The sequence below is a fragment of the Pelophylax lessonae genome, assembly GCF_965119305.1.
Source record: "Pelophylax lessonae genome assembly, chromosome: 1".
NCBI classification, from domain to species: Eukaryota; Metazoa; Chordata; class Amphibia; order Anura; family Ranidae; genus Pelophylax; species Pelophylax lessonae.
Window position 1 is genome coordinate 362456757 of NC_138768.1, and position 21583 is coordinate 362478339.

General features: G+C 41.4%; 1 protein-coding gene across 4 annotated transcripts in view; it reads right to left on the reverse strand.

Annotated features, from left to right (window-relative positions):
- The window catches only part of PCSK5 (proprotein convertase subtilisin/kexin type 5), a 684033-nt gene that overhangs the window by 572780 nt on the left and 89670 nt on the right, over positions 1-21583 (reverse strand). For all 4 annotated transcript variants that reach the window (XM_082244075.1, XM_082244078.1, XM_082244077.1 and 1 more), the window contains exon 2: positions 18615-18719. In XM_082244075.1, the coding sequence (XP_082100201.1) occupies positions 18615-18719 (105 nt within the window). The remainder of the gene's footprint in view (positions 1-18614; positions 18720-21583) is intronic.

A 21583-nucleotide genomic window follows, 5' to 3' on the forward strand; every position in this document is an offset into this window, starting at 1 on the left:
GTATACAGTACTCCCTTTAGCTCCCATTTTTTGATTGAACTCTTTTATTCTAATTCCATCCCTACTGTAGACTTTAATATATCATTATTTTCCATAGAGATACCTTGAACGTATTGGTCTCTGAGGAAGGGAGATGTTGCTCCCGAAACGCGTCAGACCACAATGTACATTCTTACAGTATCAATTATGGTATTTTTCATCGAGAGGATACACCAAGATGCATATCAAAAAAGTTGTGAATATATCATTCATGTCATATGCCACTCATATTTGAGCCTTTGAGCTATATCATGTGTCTTTGAGCATATATTGCCATGTTGGTTTATATTGCAATAAAATGTTATGTTGTTTTTATTCATATACTGTGCATGTCATTATTTCCAGCCACTGAGCACGACCTCATATAAAGTCCCACGGGCCAATTTTCTTGTTTTGATTTATATTTAGGGATGGAGGAGTGCTCTGGAAGAAACCAGACCATTACCCCTTTTGTACCTTGGTAAGGAGGAACTTCCTTTTCTCCTAGATATTAGAGGGTCCCTGAGTCCCTCCATATTCCCTGAATATAATGCCTGCTATTTTATTCTTTAATCCATGTAATTTTTCTACCAACTCATACATTTCCCTTCATTCACAGTACATTTAGTGGTTAATGCAAAATATAGCCGAGTTCATGTATCATACAAGCTTTGAGTTTACCATTAAAACTATATTATTCTCAAATGTTATGAGTCCAAAATATACTGTAATTATATCTCTTTTTACAACACATTACAGGAACTATCACAGTAAGATGTCTAAGTATTATTGTCTAAATACATCACTCTGACTGGTGTTATTTGGCTTCTGTACAATTCTTTGATAACAACTAATTTGTTTGCCATTGTGGCATTCGTTTTTGAATTAACCAGAACAAGTGACCCCACTAGAATATTTCAACAATGGTTGCCAGGACAAACAAAGAAGGTGAATCTCCCCAGCAGGACACATACAACAATAAAAACCTGACGTAGGTTCTAAATTTACCCTACTCTACCCAAAACAAAAACATGTTTTGGCTAGTAGTGATGCTCTCAAATTAAAGTGGTTGTAAAGCCTTAGAGTTTTTACCTTAATGCAATGTATGCATTAAGGTAAAAAACCTTCTGTGCTGCATGTGTCCCCCCTTATCCTTACCTGATCCCGATCCCAATCCAGCAATGTTCATAAAAACAGCGGCTCTCCCAGCTCTGTCCCTTCTCATTGCACACGGTGGGGAGCCACCCTGTCTGTGTCAGCAGACACAGACAAAGCGGCACAGGTGCAAGCTCGCATTAGTGCTCCAGTAGAAAGAAGCTTGCTATGGGGGCACTCATCAAAGTGGAAGAGTCCAGAGCCCCAGCTGGGGACCTAAGATGATGAGGATCGGGGCTGCTCTAGGCAATACCATTGTATAGCATGTTAGCTGGGGACCTAAGATGATGAGGATCGGGGCTGCTCTAGGCAATACCATTGTATAGCATGTTTTTTTTTTTTTTTTAAAGGAAAAAAAAAATAGCCTAAAATTATGTTACTTTAGGCATTGACTAAAAGTAGCTAGTTTTTATTACCTTTGTGTGGCTATGAAAAAAAAAAAATCCTGGTCCAAGAATTTAGACACCTTGTGTTATTTTAACACAATTAGATATAGCTTTGTTTTACGTAGAAGCTCCAGAGTATGTGCTGGCAGCTCTTTCGGGCTTTGATCTATATAAGGGTACAAAGACCACGTACTGCATGGTCTACCTGAGAAACAAGCAGAATATACTAATGTTGGGGCAGATGAGCTCCCTTTGATTACTAAAATACCACTGACGGTCTTGTAAATACAGTATCTGGTTAACATGACAGTAACTACTCTGCAATATTTTTTAATTAGCTTTTTCCAAAACAAATACAGCAATAATGATCCTTGACTGAGGATGACTTGAGAAGCCTGACTACAAGAATAATTTAGATAACACTTTATAAAATCACAGTTAAAAGAAATGCCAGACTATATTAGCCAATGACTGAAGCCAGTGAGTTCTGATACTCTTCATTCAGTAAGGCCACAAACATATAAATAATTCAGTAAATCAGCACTTACAATATACGTCTTAGGGCAGGGAATCTCACAGATAAGTGTAAAAACAGCAAATGTAAATTCTTTAGCAAAAAAAAGCCTGACAGCTGAAGTGAAACCAAGCCATCGATCCAGCTAGACCTAAACAAATTGTCTGCTCTAATGGCTGCGGGATGTGGCTTTAGATGTTTTTGTTGGAAGACACATGAAATATTTTAGTACATGATACCCTGGCTCTGAGCTACACTTGAAACTGAACCAAGACAGAGTACTACCATTTTCTCTTATTATTATTGAATTAAAATGTTCTTGATTTCAGCATTCTGCCTGAATCCCCCTAAGGCTCGGGTTTGAAACATACATATTTTAATAAACTCATGGATCCAATGAAATTGTGTTTTGAAATATATGCCTTTTCAAATTGTACACATGTGATAAAAATAAATGTTAAATGTTTTGCTGCCCTCAATCAACAGCTTCAATGCCAGGTGATTATGATTTCTTTACAGCGCATGCCTTCAGTACAGTGGCAGGAAGCAATGGTCACCAACAACACCAACAAAAACACAGATGAGATGCACTGTAAAAGACAGGCCACCCCAGCTCCTTTTAGATGTGATCTTGTTTGCTCTCTCTTGACTAAGTGGGACAAGCTTTTAGGTTTATGCAAATTCCAAGGCACAAACAAATAAGACCAGACTGAGTCCTAGAAGACACAGATAGAGCATTGGGTTCCACTAATTTTTATTCTCATTCCCCAATTAGGTAGAGATTGTTTGGGTGTACAGTATCTGGACATTGGGCCATATATAAAATCCCTTCCTATCCATATGCTGCATCCACCAAGGGGATGGAGGTGTAATGCTTTTCAGCTGGTCTTCTCCAGTTTGCACCATGGTTATATTTTAACCTAATTATTTGAACTTTTTGAGACAATAGCCAGTCGTGCATGGGGATGGGTTGGGGGAGGTTGGGCTGTCTCCCTCTCACCTGTTCCCCATCCACCCATTAGCGGCCATGTGCCTCCAGTGTGAGGACACTAAATTAAGAGTGTAGGACTGCAGATTTAAACAGGGTGCCGTGACGTGGCTCTGCAGCTTTCACATGCGTTTGCAAATGTGTGTCAACTAAACCCCTGTTCTTTGTACCAAGAGACAGGTCTTATTTGGTTGGTGACAGACTGGAAGGTGAGTACATCAAACTGGGGGCTGGCTGACTTTCATGCACCTCTTACAATCCTTCAACCTCATTTTGTGTTCCATTAATTTTTATTCTCATTCCCCAATTAGGTAGAGATTGTTTGGGTGTACAGTATCTGGACATTGGGCTAGCAGGTTCTGCACACCACTGGGGTTTCACTGTCACCATGGGTGCTAAGCTGAGTAGCTGCTTTGAGTCCTCCACTCACAAACAATGTTCCTCACAGCTTTGACTACTGTATATGGCTCTTATGTCGCAACAAACTGTAAACCATGCATCAGTGGTGTATTTTAGTTTTGTGCTGCCCTAGGCAAGACTAAAATTGGGCGCCCCCCTCCAATGTAAATGTGCCCCACTCCTTCCTTTTTAAAGGATGTGACTCCCTCCAAAATCAAAGGACTACAAGTCCCAGCATGAACCCCTGAGATCTCATGAGAGGTGGGTGAGAGGGGGTGGGAGAGAGAGAGGGGGGATAAGAGAGAGAGGGGGTGGGAGAGAGAGAGGTGGGATGAGAGAGAGAGAGAGGGGGGATAAGAGAGAGAGGGGGTGGGAGAGAGAGGGGGGAATGAGCGAGAGAGAGAGAGGGGGTGAGAGAGATAGAGGGGGATGTGAGGGAGAAAGAGGGGGGTGAGAGAGAGGGGGATGAGAGAGAGAGGGGGGTGAGAGAGAGAGGGGGTGAGAGAGAGATAGAGGGGGATGTGAGGGAGAGAGAGGGGGATGAGATAGAGGGGGGATGTGAGGGAGAGAGAGGGGGATGAGAGAGAGGGGGTGGGAGAGAGAGATGGGGGGATGAGAGAGAGGGGGTGAGAGAGGGTGATGAGAGAGAGGGATAAAGAGGACGGCTGAGAGAGAGAGAGAGAGAGGGGGGGTGAGAGAGAAAGAGAGAGAGAGAGGGGGTGGTGAGAGAGAGCGAGAGGGAGGTGAGAGAGGGAGATAGGGGGATGAGAGAGAGAGGAGGTGAGAGAGAGGAGGTGAGAGAGAGGGGGTGAGAGAGAGAGGGGGTGAGAGAGATAGAGGGCGTGAGAGAGAGAGAGAGGGGGATGAGAGAGATAAAGAGGGCGGCTGAGAGAGAGAGGAGGGGGTGAGAGAGAACGAGAGAGAGAGAGGGGGTGAGAGAGGCAGCTCTAGCAATCAGTGGCCAATAGAGTCTAAGGTGGAGGGGGGCTTTTTTGACGCCCCCCTGCAAAGTGCCGCCCTAGGCCTGGGCCTTGTCGGCCTAGGCCAAAATACAGCACTGCCATGCATTGCCTTTTATATATACCCAGAAAGTAAACTTTGTATTTCTGAGTAACAGAGAAAATGTTCTATCGTGTTCAATTATACACTAGCAGAGAAGTATTGCTTTCTTAGCCAGAGTACATTATAAACCTTTCACCTTATCTTTAATCTGTCTAACATTCTTTCTTCTGTATTTTTTTTTCATAATAATAGATTTGAAATTATTTCACATTTTGTGAATCGATAATTTACTCATAAACTGTGAGCTTATGTAAACTGTAAGCCATTTTATACATTTCTTTTACACTCTGTACATGCGTTCTTTTTTAAGCCCTTCTGATTAAATGTTTCACATAATACAATGGGACAGAAAATTTGTGAGCTGAAGGACAGCCTCTTGGGCCCTGCAAGGCCATAGGCAATGTTCTTGAACACCTTGTAGAAAATATATCTCTGTTCAAAAGGATGCTGTATTTTGTGTTTATAAGACCTTTCTTATGTTTGGAACACAGGTGAAAATAGGTTGGAGAATGATAATAGCGGTACCCCAATGAATGCTTTCAAATGAGAGGAAAGAATGGAAGAAAAAATGTTTGCACACCTTCTTTACTTGCCAGAGTAAATTGAAGGACTAATCCCTGGAATTCATAAAAAAGTGTCTAAGACACTCTTTAAAAACTTCAATGTGGCTCTGCATGACAAATGGGGTGTGGGCAACAGATTCATGTATCTGCTATGCACAGGTACACAAATCTGGGGAAAGCATAGAGTGTGGTGGACACTCCGACCACTAGTTCAGCTTCAATGTATAATTTTACTGGACTGCGTATCCAGTAACATACTAATCAAATGAAACCCAGCCGGTTCAGCAGGAAGCAGGAACCGGCAGAGAATCAAACCGTTTGTGGGCAGGCTGAACTGCCCAAGTTGATTGACTTAGGATTATCCCTAGTGGCTGAAATAGCCGCTAGCGAAAATCACTGTCTTTTTCTTTCCTGAAACCTGTGAATGTTACTCTAAATAATGGTTTGATTGCCGAGGTTAACCACAAAAGGGTTGATGAACTCAAAAGAACACAGAGGGTTGTTGAAGTTGATGCAAATGAAGGGGAGAGTGGCTCTGCATTTAGCATCACAGGTTCCCTACAACCACAGGACAGGAAGATGTGGAAAGGCAGAGTACCCCTAGAAAGGAACGATAAGCCCAGGACCCCGTAAGAGGGAGAAGGCTTAGGTTCAAAAACAGAAGGACCCCGTTGAGATTCAAGGCAGGGAAAGCCTGGAAACAGGGTTGGGCCTACACAGCTGGTGGTGCCCCACCCAAAGTGATAAAGTGATGGGTTCCAGTGTTCCACACTATGAATCAAAACAAAGAGGTGGTGGTGGGGTTGTGACAGTGCAAGGCCCTTAAAAATAAGAAAAGAGATGCATGTGATGATGTCACAAGATTCTCAAAGTTTCAGTTAGAGAAGCTCCAGTGTGTGTATTGTGAGCAGAGAAAGCTGTTATAAATTTTCTTCAGGTGTGGTAGATGCGGATTGGTGCATGGAGCCTGAAGCTTCCAAAGAGTCTTGAGTGGGATGGAAACTTCAATCCTGTTTCCAGGTTTTGCTGGACACCCGCAGCCTGTGTATAAGCCAGATATGATGAGAGCTCAGGGGAGTTGTTGCCATTCAGGTACACTGCGTGGAATGGTGTGCTCCAGGCAGGAGGGGTGACCTTCTTGGAAGACTAAACTCCATGTAGGGGGGACTTCTTGCCCACAGGACTGGGAGAGTCAGGACAGCTAGATGGGTCCAAGAGACTAAGAAAGCAGAGGCAAGTCTACAGAGGGGGCTGGAGGGAGTCTGAATTCCCAAGAAGTATGTGAGAACCTGGGGTGCTGGGAGAACCCTAACTGCAGGCCAGGAGTGGACCCATACAGCGAGATGTAATTAAAGGCGACGTGATTCTGAAGAACCAGTGGTCTTTAAGACCGGTGCTAATGGCTGTGGAGCTGCTAAAGTGTAGCCAGGTGGGCTAGCATTTTTGGTTAACTGTTGTATTGACGGAGCTGAAAAATCAATGTTGGAAACTTTATGTGAACTGTACGTTGTGTTAGAATTTGCTTTCTCTTTTAATAAAAGTAGGCTACCAGGCCCTTGAACCGCAAGTTAGGACTGACATGTCTCCCTAAAACGCATCCACGTTGAGTCTATTTACCCCATATCATGTTGGGTATTCATAGTTAATAATAGAGATACCTTCTGATGACTGTTGCAGCAAATACCCTTGCAGGGGCCCCTGAGGATGATGCAGTATCTGTCTTTGTGTCAGAGACCTGAAGACAAGATCTGCGGTGATGAGGAGACTCTCCAGCCTGTACCCAACCAACCTGTAAAGTGGTCCTAATTATCTAGTAATAATTGTCTCTTCTGATCTGGTATTAGTAGCATGGCCAGGATGTGTGGCTGAGACGTTCCTTCTCTTTCTCTCCACTTCTTCCTTCCTCCAGGATCTTTTCCCAACAACCACAGAGTTAGGAAGTAACATACATAATTATACATTATAGAGTAAAACTAGCAGCTGACAGTAGAGAGCAGTATATCCTTACAGTAGCTTTTATTTATCCAATTGCTTGTGTTATAAACAGTGTCTGAGCTCAAAAAACACTGGCAAAGCTACTGCTCTCATTTTCTAACTTAATTGCAGCAAAAATCAACAGGTCATGAACCTATCTTCCCAAAATACAAATGCATGTAAATGGACACTTTATACTTCATTACAATGCTGTCAGTATAGGTGTCCAGTAACATTTGTCCATAACAAATGCCTAAATGAGCACAGTGCGTGTCTGTATTTATTGATAATTACTAAATTCGAAATGTTTTCACACTGTTGAAACACTACATAGCTTAAACCAAACAGCAGCCTATCATTTTAATTATAGATTTGGTGATGAAAGGGTTAAGCAAACGCTTCCTATGCTTTCCTCAGGGAATACTATGTTTGAGTTTAACATCATCCTTTTAAATAATGAGCATTTGTTTACATCCTCAGAAAAATAATGAGGATCATTTCAGCATAAAAATACACATAAGTATGGATTCAAAATCATATTAAAATGCTTATGTAGAGTTCCTGAACAATAACCTAAAATTTGCATATTTTTACCCTGCAAAATAAAACTGTGAAACTAACTAAATGTTTTTAAGAAAAACAATAAAAAATATGTACAGCCACATATAAAAACAAAGGTTTCCTAATTCTTTTTGAGAAGAATAAACAAATATGTTATTATTGGACAGAAATAAGTTTACACAATTGTAAGGCTTTGTTTTGCCACTTTGATAAAGAGGTAGAAAATAAAGCTGAGCTCAACGTAAAATAAAAATCCTTTACCACATTGGGACTGATTTTGCACTGCAAGGGTTAAATGCTCATTCAGGTCTAGGGGACCAGGAAAAGCAGTTTTACTTAGCCGATCCTCCTCCACTCCACCAGGCTCCCCTGTGCTGCAAGACTGGTCCACACAAGCCTCTTCTACTCTACGCCTTTGTAGTTAAATGATGTCAGAAAGACCAATGCAGGCCTCTTAGCGCTGTACTAGATGTGAGGATGTCAAGGAATGAACCACCCCCGAAACAGAGGAGCAGCATCAGCCTGAGAGTCAGAGGATCCTGTAAGTAAAACTGCCTTTTCCCGCCCCAATTGGTGTTATGTTTTTTATTTTTTGAGAAAATTTCAATAAACAGAATTAAAAAAAAAAAAAAAAACTGCCTTTTCCCCATTCCCAGTGATGGCGAACCTATGGCACGCGTGCCACAGCTGGCACGCAGAGCCCTCTCTGTGGGCACGCGGGAGCTGCCGCCACTGCCCGCACTGTGACAAGAGAAACGAGCGTGGGCTATCAGTTTTTTTTTTGCCCGCTTGCCCCCCTTCTGTCAAGCAGCGGGGGACAGGGACAGAGCAGTGCTTGCAGGGATCGCTGCCCACTCTGATTCCTCCTGCCTCCCCATTGGCTGAATCCAGGGACAAATGAGGAGCCACGACAAGTGCACCATGGGACATGTAGTCCCAGAAGAATATGGATCCTTTTAAATCAATTAAAGAAAAACTACAGCTCCAGCATGTCCTGTAAAATAAGAGGAAGGACAGCCTGGAGCCCGGTAAAAAAAAAAGGGCTGAGAGAGAAGGGAGGGAAAGGGTGAGAGGAGTGTGGATACAAGAGTGAGAGGAGGCTGAGGTGGTTCAAGAGGGAGAGAGAGCCCAAGCCACAACAGCCCCGGGAGGTGAGAGAGGAGCAAGAGGACAGTGCTGAGGGGACACCATCAAGAGTGAGGAGGGTGATCAAAGGCATCAACAAAAGAAGAAGCTGCTGCCAGGCACACGGACACTGGATGCCGGAACCGGCTGAGTGCTGAATTGACTATAATCTCTCTTGGAGTGAGAGATGATCACCTGCGTGGCTGGGTGTCTGCAGTTTATTTTCAGTGTTGGCACTTTGAAAAAAATAAGTTGGTTTTGTGATGAAGTTTGGGCACTCGGGCTCAAAAAGGTTCGCCATCACTGCCCTAGACCTTAACAAGCATTTACCCTTTGCATTATGGGGTGTAGGGGGGGGGGTGGGGGAATACAGAAGAGGGGAAAACCATTGCAAGGGGATTTTTGCTTTTACTGGAATGGGCTTTAACATTTCCATCAGGATTTTATTGTGTGACACCATTAGGGAGATTTTTCCTCACTTCCTGTCCTTTTGGCTTCTGTATAAAAAGTAAGGGGTGGTGCAGTTGTCACCACAGGAAATGGGGGATAATATTCCTAACGGTAAAGACAACCACAAAGACGTATTTTTTTTGTGCTGACAGAAAATGAGGGGAAATCTTTGCAATAAGGAAATGTGCAACAGTAACAAAAAAAAAAAACTGACAAAGGCTCTAAGCCTTCCACACTCAACAAAAAACAAAACAAAACAAAAACCATTTAGCTAGGAATTGGGATTTACATGAAAATTGGACCATTGCTTCTCATGCCTCTTCTGTTACTGAACTAGTCTTGTACCAAAGCTTTATTTCCTACCATTACATAATGCTCAATACAAACTAACCTGGGTCTGCTGCTTACTTAACCACTTGTCGACCGCCCTATAGCATTTTTACTGCTACATGGCGGCTGCGCTGCACAGGATCACGTATATATACACATGATCCTGCCCTTCTGGGTACCGGGCGCAAGTGCACGCCGCCAGCGGCTCACTCCCCAGTGTCATTATTACAGTAACAGTGCATATTTATAGCACTGATTACTCTAGTAATGTCACTGGTATCCCCAAAAGTGTCAAAAATGTCAGTCTGTCCGCTGCAATGTCGCAGTCCCACAAAAAAACGCAGATCGCTGCCATTACTAGTAAAAAAAATTACATAAATATTTCCCGTAGTTAGTAGACCAAAAATATGTAGCAGAAAACAAATTGGCCTAAAATGTTAAAAAATTTTGATTTTTAATTTTTTTGAGAATGTCATATAGCAGAATGTGAAAAATATTGTTTTTTTTTTTTTTTTTCAAAATTGTTGCTCTTTTTTTGGTTATAGCGCAAAAAAGAAAAATTGCACAGGTGATCAAATACCACCAAAAGAAAGCTCTATTTGTGGGGAAAAAAAGGACGTCAATTTTATTTGGGTACAGCGCTGCACGACCACGCCATTGTCTGTTAAAATAACACACTGCCGAATCGCAAAATAGGGCCTGGTCATTAAGGGGGCAAATCCTTCCGGTCTTAAAGTTGTTAAAGTGTACCGTGCTCAAGCAGAGCAAAACATTCATTTTAGCCCCACCATGGCACAAGCACAAAGCGGAACTAAAAGGACAAACGGGTACATTCATCTGCCCTAGTAAAGACACCATCTAGCTGTTTAGTTACAATGGCTGGAAATAAAGAGGCTAAAGTGTATCTCTGGCTTGCTCAAATAGAGCAAAGCAAGTTTCACCTTGATAGAAGCCCCACTGGCAGGTAACCCCTAGCTTTAGGGGTTAAGAGAATACTTTATATAAGCCCCAAGTCTTTATTTGAAGCTTCTACAAGGAGGAGGACTATCTCTCAACACCCTTGTGACTATGCTGTGTCCAAGAGACCAATCAATTAGCACCAATCCTGTCAAGTAGGGGACAGAAGAATAAGTCACATGTTCCCCTGAGCAGGAAGAAAATTATATTTTTCTTTGCTCCTGGAGGCCATCAAAGAGTCAGGTAAGTAAAGAAAAATAAGCATAAGCAGCAGTTAGAGCCACCATTAAAGTAACCCTGTTGCTCTGCCTTGCATGCACTTTAAATATAATTACAGACTGTTTGTTTTCTATTTTGTAGATAAAATAAGATTTAAAAAAAAACATTACAAACCTTCTAATCATCATTATCATCAAAAGAAATCATTATTATAAATTGCCTAAATATTTCACTAATCAGGCAGCTGCTACAGTCCTCAGCTACAAACCAAATGCATGTATATGTCAGAGCATTACTTATCTTGGCAAATTAAATGGCCAGTAAATGATCTGTAACATCCCTATTTGCTTTTTTGCTTTACTTTAAAGCAGTTGACCTTTATAAAGTTGAGATAACCAAATTCATTTACATTAATGCAAATTGCCTAATTTGTAACTTCACAGCAACTTTGCTTGATTCAAAGATTACACTTTATGATAAATTGTTTGCAACTGTGAAGTCAGCTAACATTTTGTAATGAGAAACATTAAAGACACATAATGCAAAAATATATCAGAGAAAAACACAACAAAACCGTCTCCAAGGTGCCCTTTGACACCTTCTCTATACAGTAAATGCAGTGAAGAAAGTGACAATTTACCATCATGTATATTTCATTAGGTTATAGCAAAGGACATTCAGAAATATATTACTATGCTAAATGTGTTAATGTTTATTAAAGGGAATCTGTCATTAGCAAATTATATGAGATGCCATTGCTATGCTAGTTTCCTGCTTTCCCACTAATGCTTTGGATTGAATGCTGTCTAAGTCACTGGCCTGCAACAAGCAATAAGATAAGTTCTCACACGTTTCTAACACACATCTACTGCATGTGTATATTTAAGTCTATGACTTAGATACACATATAGTGACACTAAACCCTGATTTAAAAAACAAATAATAATAATCTATCAAAGTATGTAGTTATAAAATACATTCTATTGCTCTCAGCCTTCTACAAATTCCTTTTTTTGGCTGCCTTAAACTGACTTTCTGTTAGAAGGTCACCAGACTCATTCTCCATAGTCCCACTGTATGTAGGAATGTAGCCACCTACTTAATTACCAATCCAGCAATGTGCACAAGAGTCTCGGCTCTTAAAGGATTCTCACTCCTCATTTGGCTGAACCAGTCAGCCAATAAGGAGAGGGAGGGCCGCGGCTGTGTGTGTGAATGGCTCAAGAGCAAGCTCGTTTGGGTGTCCCCAAAGCAAGCTGCTTGCTCTGGGGGCATCTGGCAGGAGGGAGGTGCCAAGAGCGCTGGTGGGGGGACCCAAGAAGAGGAAGATCCGGGCTGCTCTGTGCAAAACCATTACACAGGAAAGGTAGGTATAAAATGTTTGCTATTTTTAAAAAAACAAACAAGGCTTTTTAGTCACTTTAATGATATATTGTGGACCTGACTACTCATTAAAGCTGAACTCCAGGCACAAAAACTTTCATTAAAATATATTCCTCTATAGATATAAACCCAGTTTATGTTCACCAAATGCCTTTGCAAACCCAGTTATCACCTTGTAAAAACAGAAGTAACAACATCACTGTTCTGTACATAGCCTGTGCAGAGAGCAGAGCTTCCGGCCTAAAAATTATTATTGGCACCAGCAGGGCTGCTGTTAGAAATCGCTGGGCCCCGTACAGACTATCTGGCAGGGCCCCCCAAGAAAATATTAAAGATATATTTAGGTAAAATTACAACAAAATTACTATTAGCAGACACAAATATAACATAACTTACATAATTCCTGCTAAATCTAAAAAAAAACTATGTTAAATAAGAATGAAGATGAGATGAGTATATACAAGCTGGGCAGTTGGAGCTCAGTGATCAGAGAGACAGAGGGAGAGAAACAAAGTTACAATTAAACTCCTGAGCAGAGATAACATTAGAGCCAGTGCTGGGAGGGGGGGCCCACATAGGGAGGGGGATTAGTGAAGGGATGACTGTCTCTTTCTCAGCAGATAAAAGCTGATAGCAGGGAGAGGGACAGATCAGATTCAGGTGCTGGAGGAAGATTTCTGTATTTGTTGTCCATAACTAATCCCCCTCTCTGTGTGGGCCCCCCTGTGTGCTCAGGCCCCCTACAAGAGGGCTGGTGTTCCCCCCCACTATCAGCGGCCCTGGGCACCAGTATGGTACTTAGGTTAGAGAGGAGGGTGGGTCCAACCCCAGGTACAGACAGCTGTGAAGTTCCTTATGAATGAAGGCGCAACTGGTGGGTAGAAAGCAGGTGCCCCAGGTCAGCATTGCCTGCCCCACATATTGAGTCCCTGCATAGATGTGGGTAGTGTTGTCCATGGCTCTGAAGAAGTATCTTCGTGGTGTTAATGTACTTGCCCAGTGCAGAACCAAGACGCAGAAAGGCGCCTTTACAAGTCTCCTTCTCAGATCTAATGCATCACATGACAGAAAGCCAGAAAGGGTGATGCTCTGCTCCTGTAAGTTTTTTACATAGAGGCAGGGAGGAGATCTTTCCTGGAGGTGAGTAACATTTGCTGGAGAAGGAAGGGGGTCTGGGAAGGAGATTTTTTGAATGTGGGGGTTAGTTTGGAGGTGGATGAATTAGTGCTGGAGGGGGTTGCCCAATAATAGTTACAAATGCCCATTTTATGCCCACATATTTTTACAACTTGAACTGCCCACATATGGTATGATAATGATGCCCCATTTATTGACCTTGTATTACAACAATTTGAGGGGTGTATGGGCAGAGTGTTCAATTAAACCTGGAATGAACCGTCCCCAATAGATAAACATGCAAAACCGTGGAACTAAATGAGTCTTTAAATGTACATTCTAGGCCTAGGGTATATTAAACACCAACTCATGAAATATGAAATAAATATCACAATTTCTTTCAGTATCATAAAAATAAAAAAACATGTTTAAAAAAAAACATATTAACACAGACGACGACAGATATGTATTTTTTATATTGGTTGGTGTTTAATATTCCCTAGAATGTACATTTAAAGTCCCATTTAGTTCCACGATTTTGCATATTCTTGTATTACAACAGTTGTCTTCTTGTTACCCCATATTGTAAAAATTGAGTGTTTGTTGCCAGAGTATATGAGTGCCCATTTGTAGCCCATGTATTTACATTTTTAATAAATTGTGAAGTCACCACTGTTTATAGGACTTACTAAACTGTCTTAACTACTCAGGTTAAAAACATGTTGCATGCATGTTAACATACATGTTGAAGCCACACTGCTGCATGTTTTTAACAACTAGTTGAGACAGTTTAGTTGGGTTATTTTTTGCTGGCTAGCTTGAAAGTGTAATGAGAACCCCACTTTGTGTTATTATTTATATTGCTCTGCTCGTGTATACTATTGTTCTTTTTTCTACTTTACAACTGATCAGAGAGACTGCCGTTGTAGCTTTTGTGTATTTGATGCAGACTCTAGAAGTCTTTAGCTGCCTAGCAAAGGTGATGTCAAATGTCTGTTATTCTGTTGTATTGCTGCAACTTTAGGGAGGAGGGGGCTGCCCCCAGGAGCAAGTCTGCTCCTAGTTTGCAAATTGCCAAATATGCTGTAAGAGTTGGGGACTTGAATAGTTTTGAGTTAGAAACCACACGCTACAGAGGTACCTTGGTGCAACATTAAAATATCTTTCTAACTTGATGAGCAGCTGCCATTGGTGCTTTAAACACACACACACACACACAAACACTCCATTCATAACAAGACAATTTGGACTTTCTCTGTTTGTTTTCTGGACATTTGTTTATTTTCATGAATATTATTAAAAATTATTTTGCTCTAAGAGGATGGGGGCGCTTTAAAAAAAGCGTACTGCGCATTCAGATTGGCTCGGCGGTGGGGGAAGGAGGAGGGGGAAAAACTTTAGAGGGACAGCGCTGCGGCACCGTCTCCCGGAAGTGGGGAACGGGTTCCCCCCCCCCCCCCCCTGAAAGGTGCCAAATGTGGCACAGAGGGGGGGAAGCAAATGAGCGGAAGTTCCACTTTTGGGTGGAACTCCGCTTTAAATTCTCAAGTAATACTGTATGGCCATGCACTAAGTATAAATGGCCAATGCATATAGCACACTTGGCATGCATATCACTGCAAGATGTGGTGGATTATGTGATAACTTGTCTATGTATGAAGAGAGAATAATGATATGAAAAGACCAGATTCTGCATTTCTGGTGATAGTGCAGGTTGGATTTGTTTGACTCATAGTTATAATACTTTATGAAGAATGCCAGTATAGAAAAGGCAAATTGCAGATAAATCAGTTTTATTTAGTTAAACCATTTATTTCCAAAAACAAAAAATCCCCACATATATGCCTATCTGTACTAAAAACAGTTGTTCTCAATGTTGTTAGCAACGACCATTTCATAGATATCACTACCGTTTTCTTTAATCGCTTGCTGACCGCCAACAGTGCATTTACTGCTGGTGGACAGCCCCCCTCAAAGCACTACGATGTACCCATATGTTGCAATGTCCTGGGGATTACAGTGCTTGGTATTGGGCCACTGTGAGTGGCCCAGATATCACATGATCACTGTGCAATCACATGTCACATAGGAAACAATAGTCATGAATGGAATCCATCCATGACATAATTGTTTACTACTCTGTGTGATCTGTGATTGGTCACCATTGATCACATGTTACCTAGGCCATTCAAGCACCCTGTACCATGTAATAGCTGACCAATCACAGCATCACAATAGTAAACAAGTCATGAATGAAAGTCTTTCAAATGACTGCTGTTACAGTGATCATCACTGCAACAAACAGTACAGCCACAGCATAAAAAAAAAAAAAAAAAAAACTACTGAGAGTACGTAAAAAAAAAGTTAAAATGTTTCTTACATACTGTCACCAGCAAACATTACTGATCATCACCAGACCAGTCAGTCATATAATGAATCTGTACTGCACTGGTGACAATATGTAAAAAAAACATAGTAAAATAAAGAACATTTTATTTAATTTCTTTATTTTCCAAACAATTTGGACAAAAAATAACAATTTCAAAAAACTCGCCATGCCTCTTACTAAATACCCTGGAATGTCTATTTTCCAAAAAGTGGTAATTTGAGGGGTATTTGTACTATCCTGGTATTTTAGGGTCTCAATAAATTAGTCAGTACATCAGGATTGATCAATTTTCAAATATAATGTTTATGCCATATATGGCTATGTGTGTTACACAATATTTTTAGAAGGGCAAAGTGCATTTTAAATGACTGTGGCCCCTTGCTGAATGGGCCAGTTATTGAAAAATGTAAACCTAGCTTTGAACCACAAAAGAGCAATAACTTACACTGCCTGGCCCAAAAAATAGTCGCCACCAAAAAAAAAGGTCACACACTCAAACCTCTACACACAATATTTCATTGGCTTTGATTACGGCACGCATTCACTGTGTCATTGTTTCGACAAGCTTCTGTAATATCACAAGATTTATTTCCGTCCAGTGTTGAATACAAGGCAAAGCCTTCTCCAGCACATCCCAAAGATTCTCAATGGGGTTAGGTTCTGGACTCTGTGGTGGCCAATCCATGTGTGAAAATGATGTCTCATGCTCCCTGAACCACTCTTTCACAATTTGAGCCTGATGAATCCTGGCATTGTCATCTTGGAATATGCTCGTGCCATCAGGAAAGAAAAAATCCATGGATGGAATAACCTGGTCATTCAGTATATTCAGGTAGTCGGCTGACCTCATTCTTTGGGCACATGCAGTAGCTATCCAATAGGATAGAGACTGCATGCTTAGTTTAGTTAGTTGCTTAGTTAATTCCAGGTGGCGACTTTTTAGTTGGCCAGGCAGTGTATTTAACTCTGTGGCTTTGAAGTACTTAAATTATCGGTTCAGTTGTCACCAGAGTCACTAGCAGTGGCGGCCGGTTTATAAGGGGCGCAGGGAGCGCCACCCCCCAATCAGCATCTGAAAGAAAAAAAATTACCATTTAAAGTCCACTAGGGGCGCCGGTCCTATTACTGCCAATGGAGGGGTGGGGTTTGGCAGCCCATGTGCTGCCAGGCAGAAGCGCCCATTGGCGGCCGTTCTGGGTGTCACGGGGCGCAGAGCAATGCGCCCCGACACTCCCCATTCGTCCTGTCCTGGCTGTGATTGGTCCAGACTCCAGCCTGGACCAATCATTCAGGACATCCCGGCTGACGTCGCGTGGGGGCGGTGCGTGCGTCAGTCACTCACCGTCCTCACCTTCCTGCCCGCTGTCAGAGCGAGGAGGAGCAGTGGAGGGCGGGAAGCCCACAGCACAGCCGTCTTCAGCAGCCCACAGCACAGCAGTCGGTCCGGTCGAGTGAGCGAGCCCAAGAGCAGGTAAGTGACATGACTGTGATTGTGACATGCCTGTACCATGACCTGTGCCATGCCTGTACCATGACCTGTGCCATGCCTATACCATGACCTGTGACATGCCTGTACCATGACCTGTGACATGCCTGTACCATGACCTGTGACATGCCTGTACCATGACCTGTGCCATGTCTGTACCATGATCTGTGCCATGCCTGTATCATGACCTGTGACATGCCTGTACCATGACCTGTGACATGCCTGTACCATGACCTGTGCCATGCCTGCACCATGACCTGCGCCATGCCTATACCATCACCTGTGCCATGTCTATACCATCATCTGTTCCATGCCTGTGCCATGCCTGTACCATGACCTGTGCCATGACCTGTGCCATGCCCTTACCATGACCTGTGCCATGCCTATACCATCTCCTGTACCATGACCTGTGACATGCCTGTACCATGACCTGTGCCATGCCTATACCATCACCTGTGCCATGCCTATACCATCATCTGTGCCATGCCTGTACCATCACCTGTGCCATGACCTGTGCCATGCCTATACCATCTCCTGTACCATGACCTGTGACGTGCCTGTACTATGACCTGTGACATGCCTGTACCATGATCTGTGACATGCCTGTACCATGACCTGTGCCATGCCTATACCATGACCTGTGCCATGCCTATACCATGACCTGTGCCATGCCTATACCATGACCTGTGCCATGCCTGTACCATGACCTGTGCCATGCCTATACCATCACCTGTGCCATGCCTATACCATGATCTGTGCCATGCCTGTGCCAGGCCCATGACCTCAAAGTCACACAATTGTTTACTGCGTTTTTTGCCGCAAAGCAATACCTATTACATTTTTCTTTTTGCGCCCCCCCCCCCCCAAAAAAAATTTTGAGCACCAGCCGCCACTGGTCACTAGTACTTGCAAAGAGTCTGTATGTCCTCATATTTTTGTGGGGTTACTTCCAGTTGCTCTATGTTGCCCCATGACTCAAAAATGTAAATGGTCAATTTCAGTGATATGGATAAGGTAAAGGTCTAATAAATTCATGAAGCTCAGCAGAATTTGTTATGTAAGTAAACAAAATCTCCAGTAAAACCATGCCGACGGCAGGAACTTACCAAGAGTCATTAATGAACAAACACTGCAGTAAATGTTAATGGGCTTGGAGTTTATTACATCATTTTAAATCAGGTATAGCAGGGCGAAGGGGAGATTCAGTCTCATGGTAGTGCAATCAAGAAATTGTCAAGTAGCAGCATCCAATTAGGAAAGTCTGCCATTGCTATACGCTGTCAGGAAACAAAATAAAAGCTTTTTTTTTTTTTTAAATATGCAAATCTATTTGTTTAAAAGTGGTTACCACAACCAATGTATAGTTTGCTTGGTCTTGTGTTGTCAACTAATCTTGTGCTCTGTATCTAGCATTTCACAGAGAAGATGGTGTATCAGTTCTCAGGAGCTCATATGGCTACTAAGCATCACTACCTGGTAAGACATTACCTATAAATAATACAAGAGCTCTAGCTGTGAACACAGTGGAGATCTGCTTACCTTTGGCTCCATGGAGATAAAGTTATGTGTTCCACGGCTTGACAAAACTGACCTCTTGATAGTTCCACTGTGGTAAAAGTGATAGTAATTCTGGAGTGACCCAATCTGTGGTAAAAAAAAAAAAAACAGAGGTTTTAGGTATAAAAACAGCAATGGTCTGGGTTAAGGTTTATAAGACTACTTTTATGCACAAATTAAATTAATAAATTATGCATTATCTAGCAGCTAGAGCGTTACTTGAGCCACAATGATCATCTTTCAAAAGAAGGACATGTGATATGAAATGGATGTGGATGTCCTTCAGGCACTAACTGCATAACCAAAGATTATAACTAAGCTTCTATGGCAGCCTGTGTCTACCTTTTTAATGTTTAATTTATATGCAGAGTTTTATATCAACGCACGTCCACAGTGACACATAACAAACTGCTTAAAAAAATGCCAAATGACTAGAGCTATTAAAAAGCATTCTGTCGAGTTTGCCAAAGGAAATATACTGTTAAATGGACAATGATGGTATTTGGATCGTTAACTTAAAGGACCCATAGGAGTTGTGAAATTAGGAAAATTACAAAAAAAAAGTGGAACACTGTAGGGAAGTAGAATACATTACAGATAAAGATAAGTGCATAACGGTTTTTAAATTAACGCACGATAGAACATTATTTCTAGAAAACATACATTTGGTCTTGGTTTTTTTTTTAAATGGTTTACATACAATCTAAACTTCAAATGTATGTCAAGTTAGATTTTTTCTTTTAATTTTCAGATAAAGTGGAGAAGGGTTACTGCTATCCGTGGCTTCTCCCTTACCTTTTGTCCCAGTGAGAACAGTTTTCCAGTACAGAAAGTGAGGGAAAATCCTCAAGAGGGACACATAAAGCAATAAAAAAGTTGTTCTAGCCTTTCCCTACCTACTTACTACACCAGGACAGGAAATTAGGGGAAATAGAATACCCAGATGGTAAAGGGAATACAGCTGGGGTTCCAAACCTTTGCCATGTTTTTCAAAACTAAAAGAAAATATTTTGGCTGATCATACACTTACTTTTAGATAGGATACCAACAAATCTTTAACAAAAAACTAGCTCAGTCTAGGAAGTGAAGACCTCCATCCAAATTGGTTTAAATGATAGTATGGAAGGCTGTATTTCAATTTTTATTCATCTTTTGACCCCGTTGTGATCTCCTCTCCCTGTTGATCCTATCTAAGTTTGGCACAGGAGCAGAATGGGAAGGAGTATGCTTGAGGAACTACACCTAAATGTCAGGGCTGCACCTGACTTTAGTAAACTGAATCTGGACAGACTGCACTATGCATACTATTATTACACTTTGTATGGCTAATTGAATAACTCCATTCATTGTGTTTCATTTAATTAAAAAAGTAAAAAAAAAAATGAAAAGTTTTTCTACTTAAAATTTAGATTTATCAAATGTTCTTTCTTATAATTAAACTTGAAACTCTTTATAATTAAAAGATAAAAGTTCTATATTCTGCAGAATATAATGTATGCTGCTATATCCTCATTGCAGATTCTTACTGCATGTCAATGAATAGGCAACAAAATTCCTTTCTGCTTTCATTTTAACCTAATCAAAACAAAAACCAAACTGATCATCATGGTGTGTCTCAATCAGCAGATTGCAGTAAAAGGACACAGTATAAATAACTAAATTCAATTAGTACTGATACAATAACACACATGCATTCATGTGCGCGTACGTTATCTTGTTCTCCTTCATTTTCTAATAACATATGCATTTGAAAATTTATATTGGGTGTGTGTATGGTATTATAACAGCAACACCTAAATGTCCACAAACACAGCTAATACATTTGAATTGTGTACAGGCACAAAATCTGCCCTCTGACTTTTCTCTTCCACCAACACCTATTTTTGGGCTGTTACGGCACATTGAAATACAGAAGGGCCTTATTTCTAATTGTTATGCATCTTTATTGAATTGAATATCTATTTGGAGGTCTACCCCTGTAAGGCTATGGATCTGTAGGAATCCGATGTGGGAAACTTGTCCGATGAACAGTGGAAAAATGCGCTGGAAGCAGTGTAAGCTATTTCTCTTAATAACTTTTAGCGTTTATCGCAATTGTACCTTTTATTGCAAGTTTATTATACCCAAGGGAAAATGCTTAAAATGGGGCTTTTGTCAGAACCAGTTTGAGCAAAATGTAGCATAGATCATAGGGATCTCTTACACGTGTTGTAGAGATGTCACAAGTTACACAGATACTGGACATCTGTTCCTACAATGGTCAATAGAATATTCCAAACAGACATCCCTTCTGACCCCAGGCGCTGTCTGCTGGGATTTTTTGATGACAGTATACTAGATGCCTTTACCAAGGAAGCTGTTTCCAGAGCATTGTTTCAGGCATGTAAAATTATTCTCCTTCACTGAAAAAAACACTTCCCCTCCATCCTTTAAGGAATGGTTAGACCATTTTGGTACTACTTTAAGATATAAAATGGTTATTTACCAGCACCATGGATGCCCTGCTAAATTTGAGAGGGTTTGGGGAGGTTGGCTTGATGCACCAGGTTTGGCCCCAGTAGATCTGATTATAGATAGGATATTGAGGTAAAATGCTGTTGATTACTAATGCTGGTAATTACTATCTGATTTTGGAGTGTGCAATATTAATGCTCTATTTGCACTGCCATTTCTGTTTTCAGCCACTAGGTGGGCCTGTATGTTCTCTTTAGTGAGCTCTATGCAGTTGGAAGCTGTTAAAGCCTATTTGTTTTCTACAGTTTTGTACATTACAACTTTGCATTCTTTTGTGAGTGTTTATGGAACATACAGTATCTCCCAAAAGTGAGTACACCCCTCACATGTTTGTAACTATTTTATTATATCTTTTCATGTGACAACACTAAAGAATGAACTCTTTGCTACAATGTAAAGTAGTGAGTGTACAGCTTGTATAACAGTGTAAATTTGCT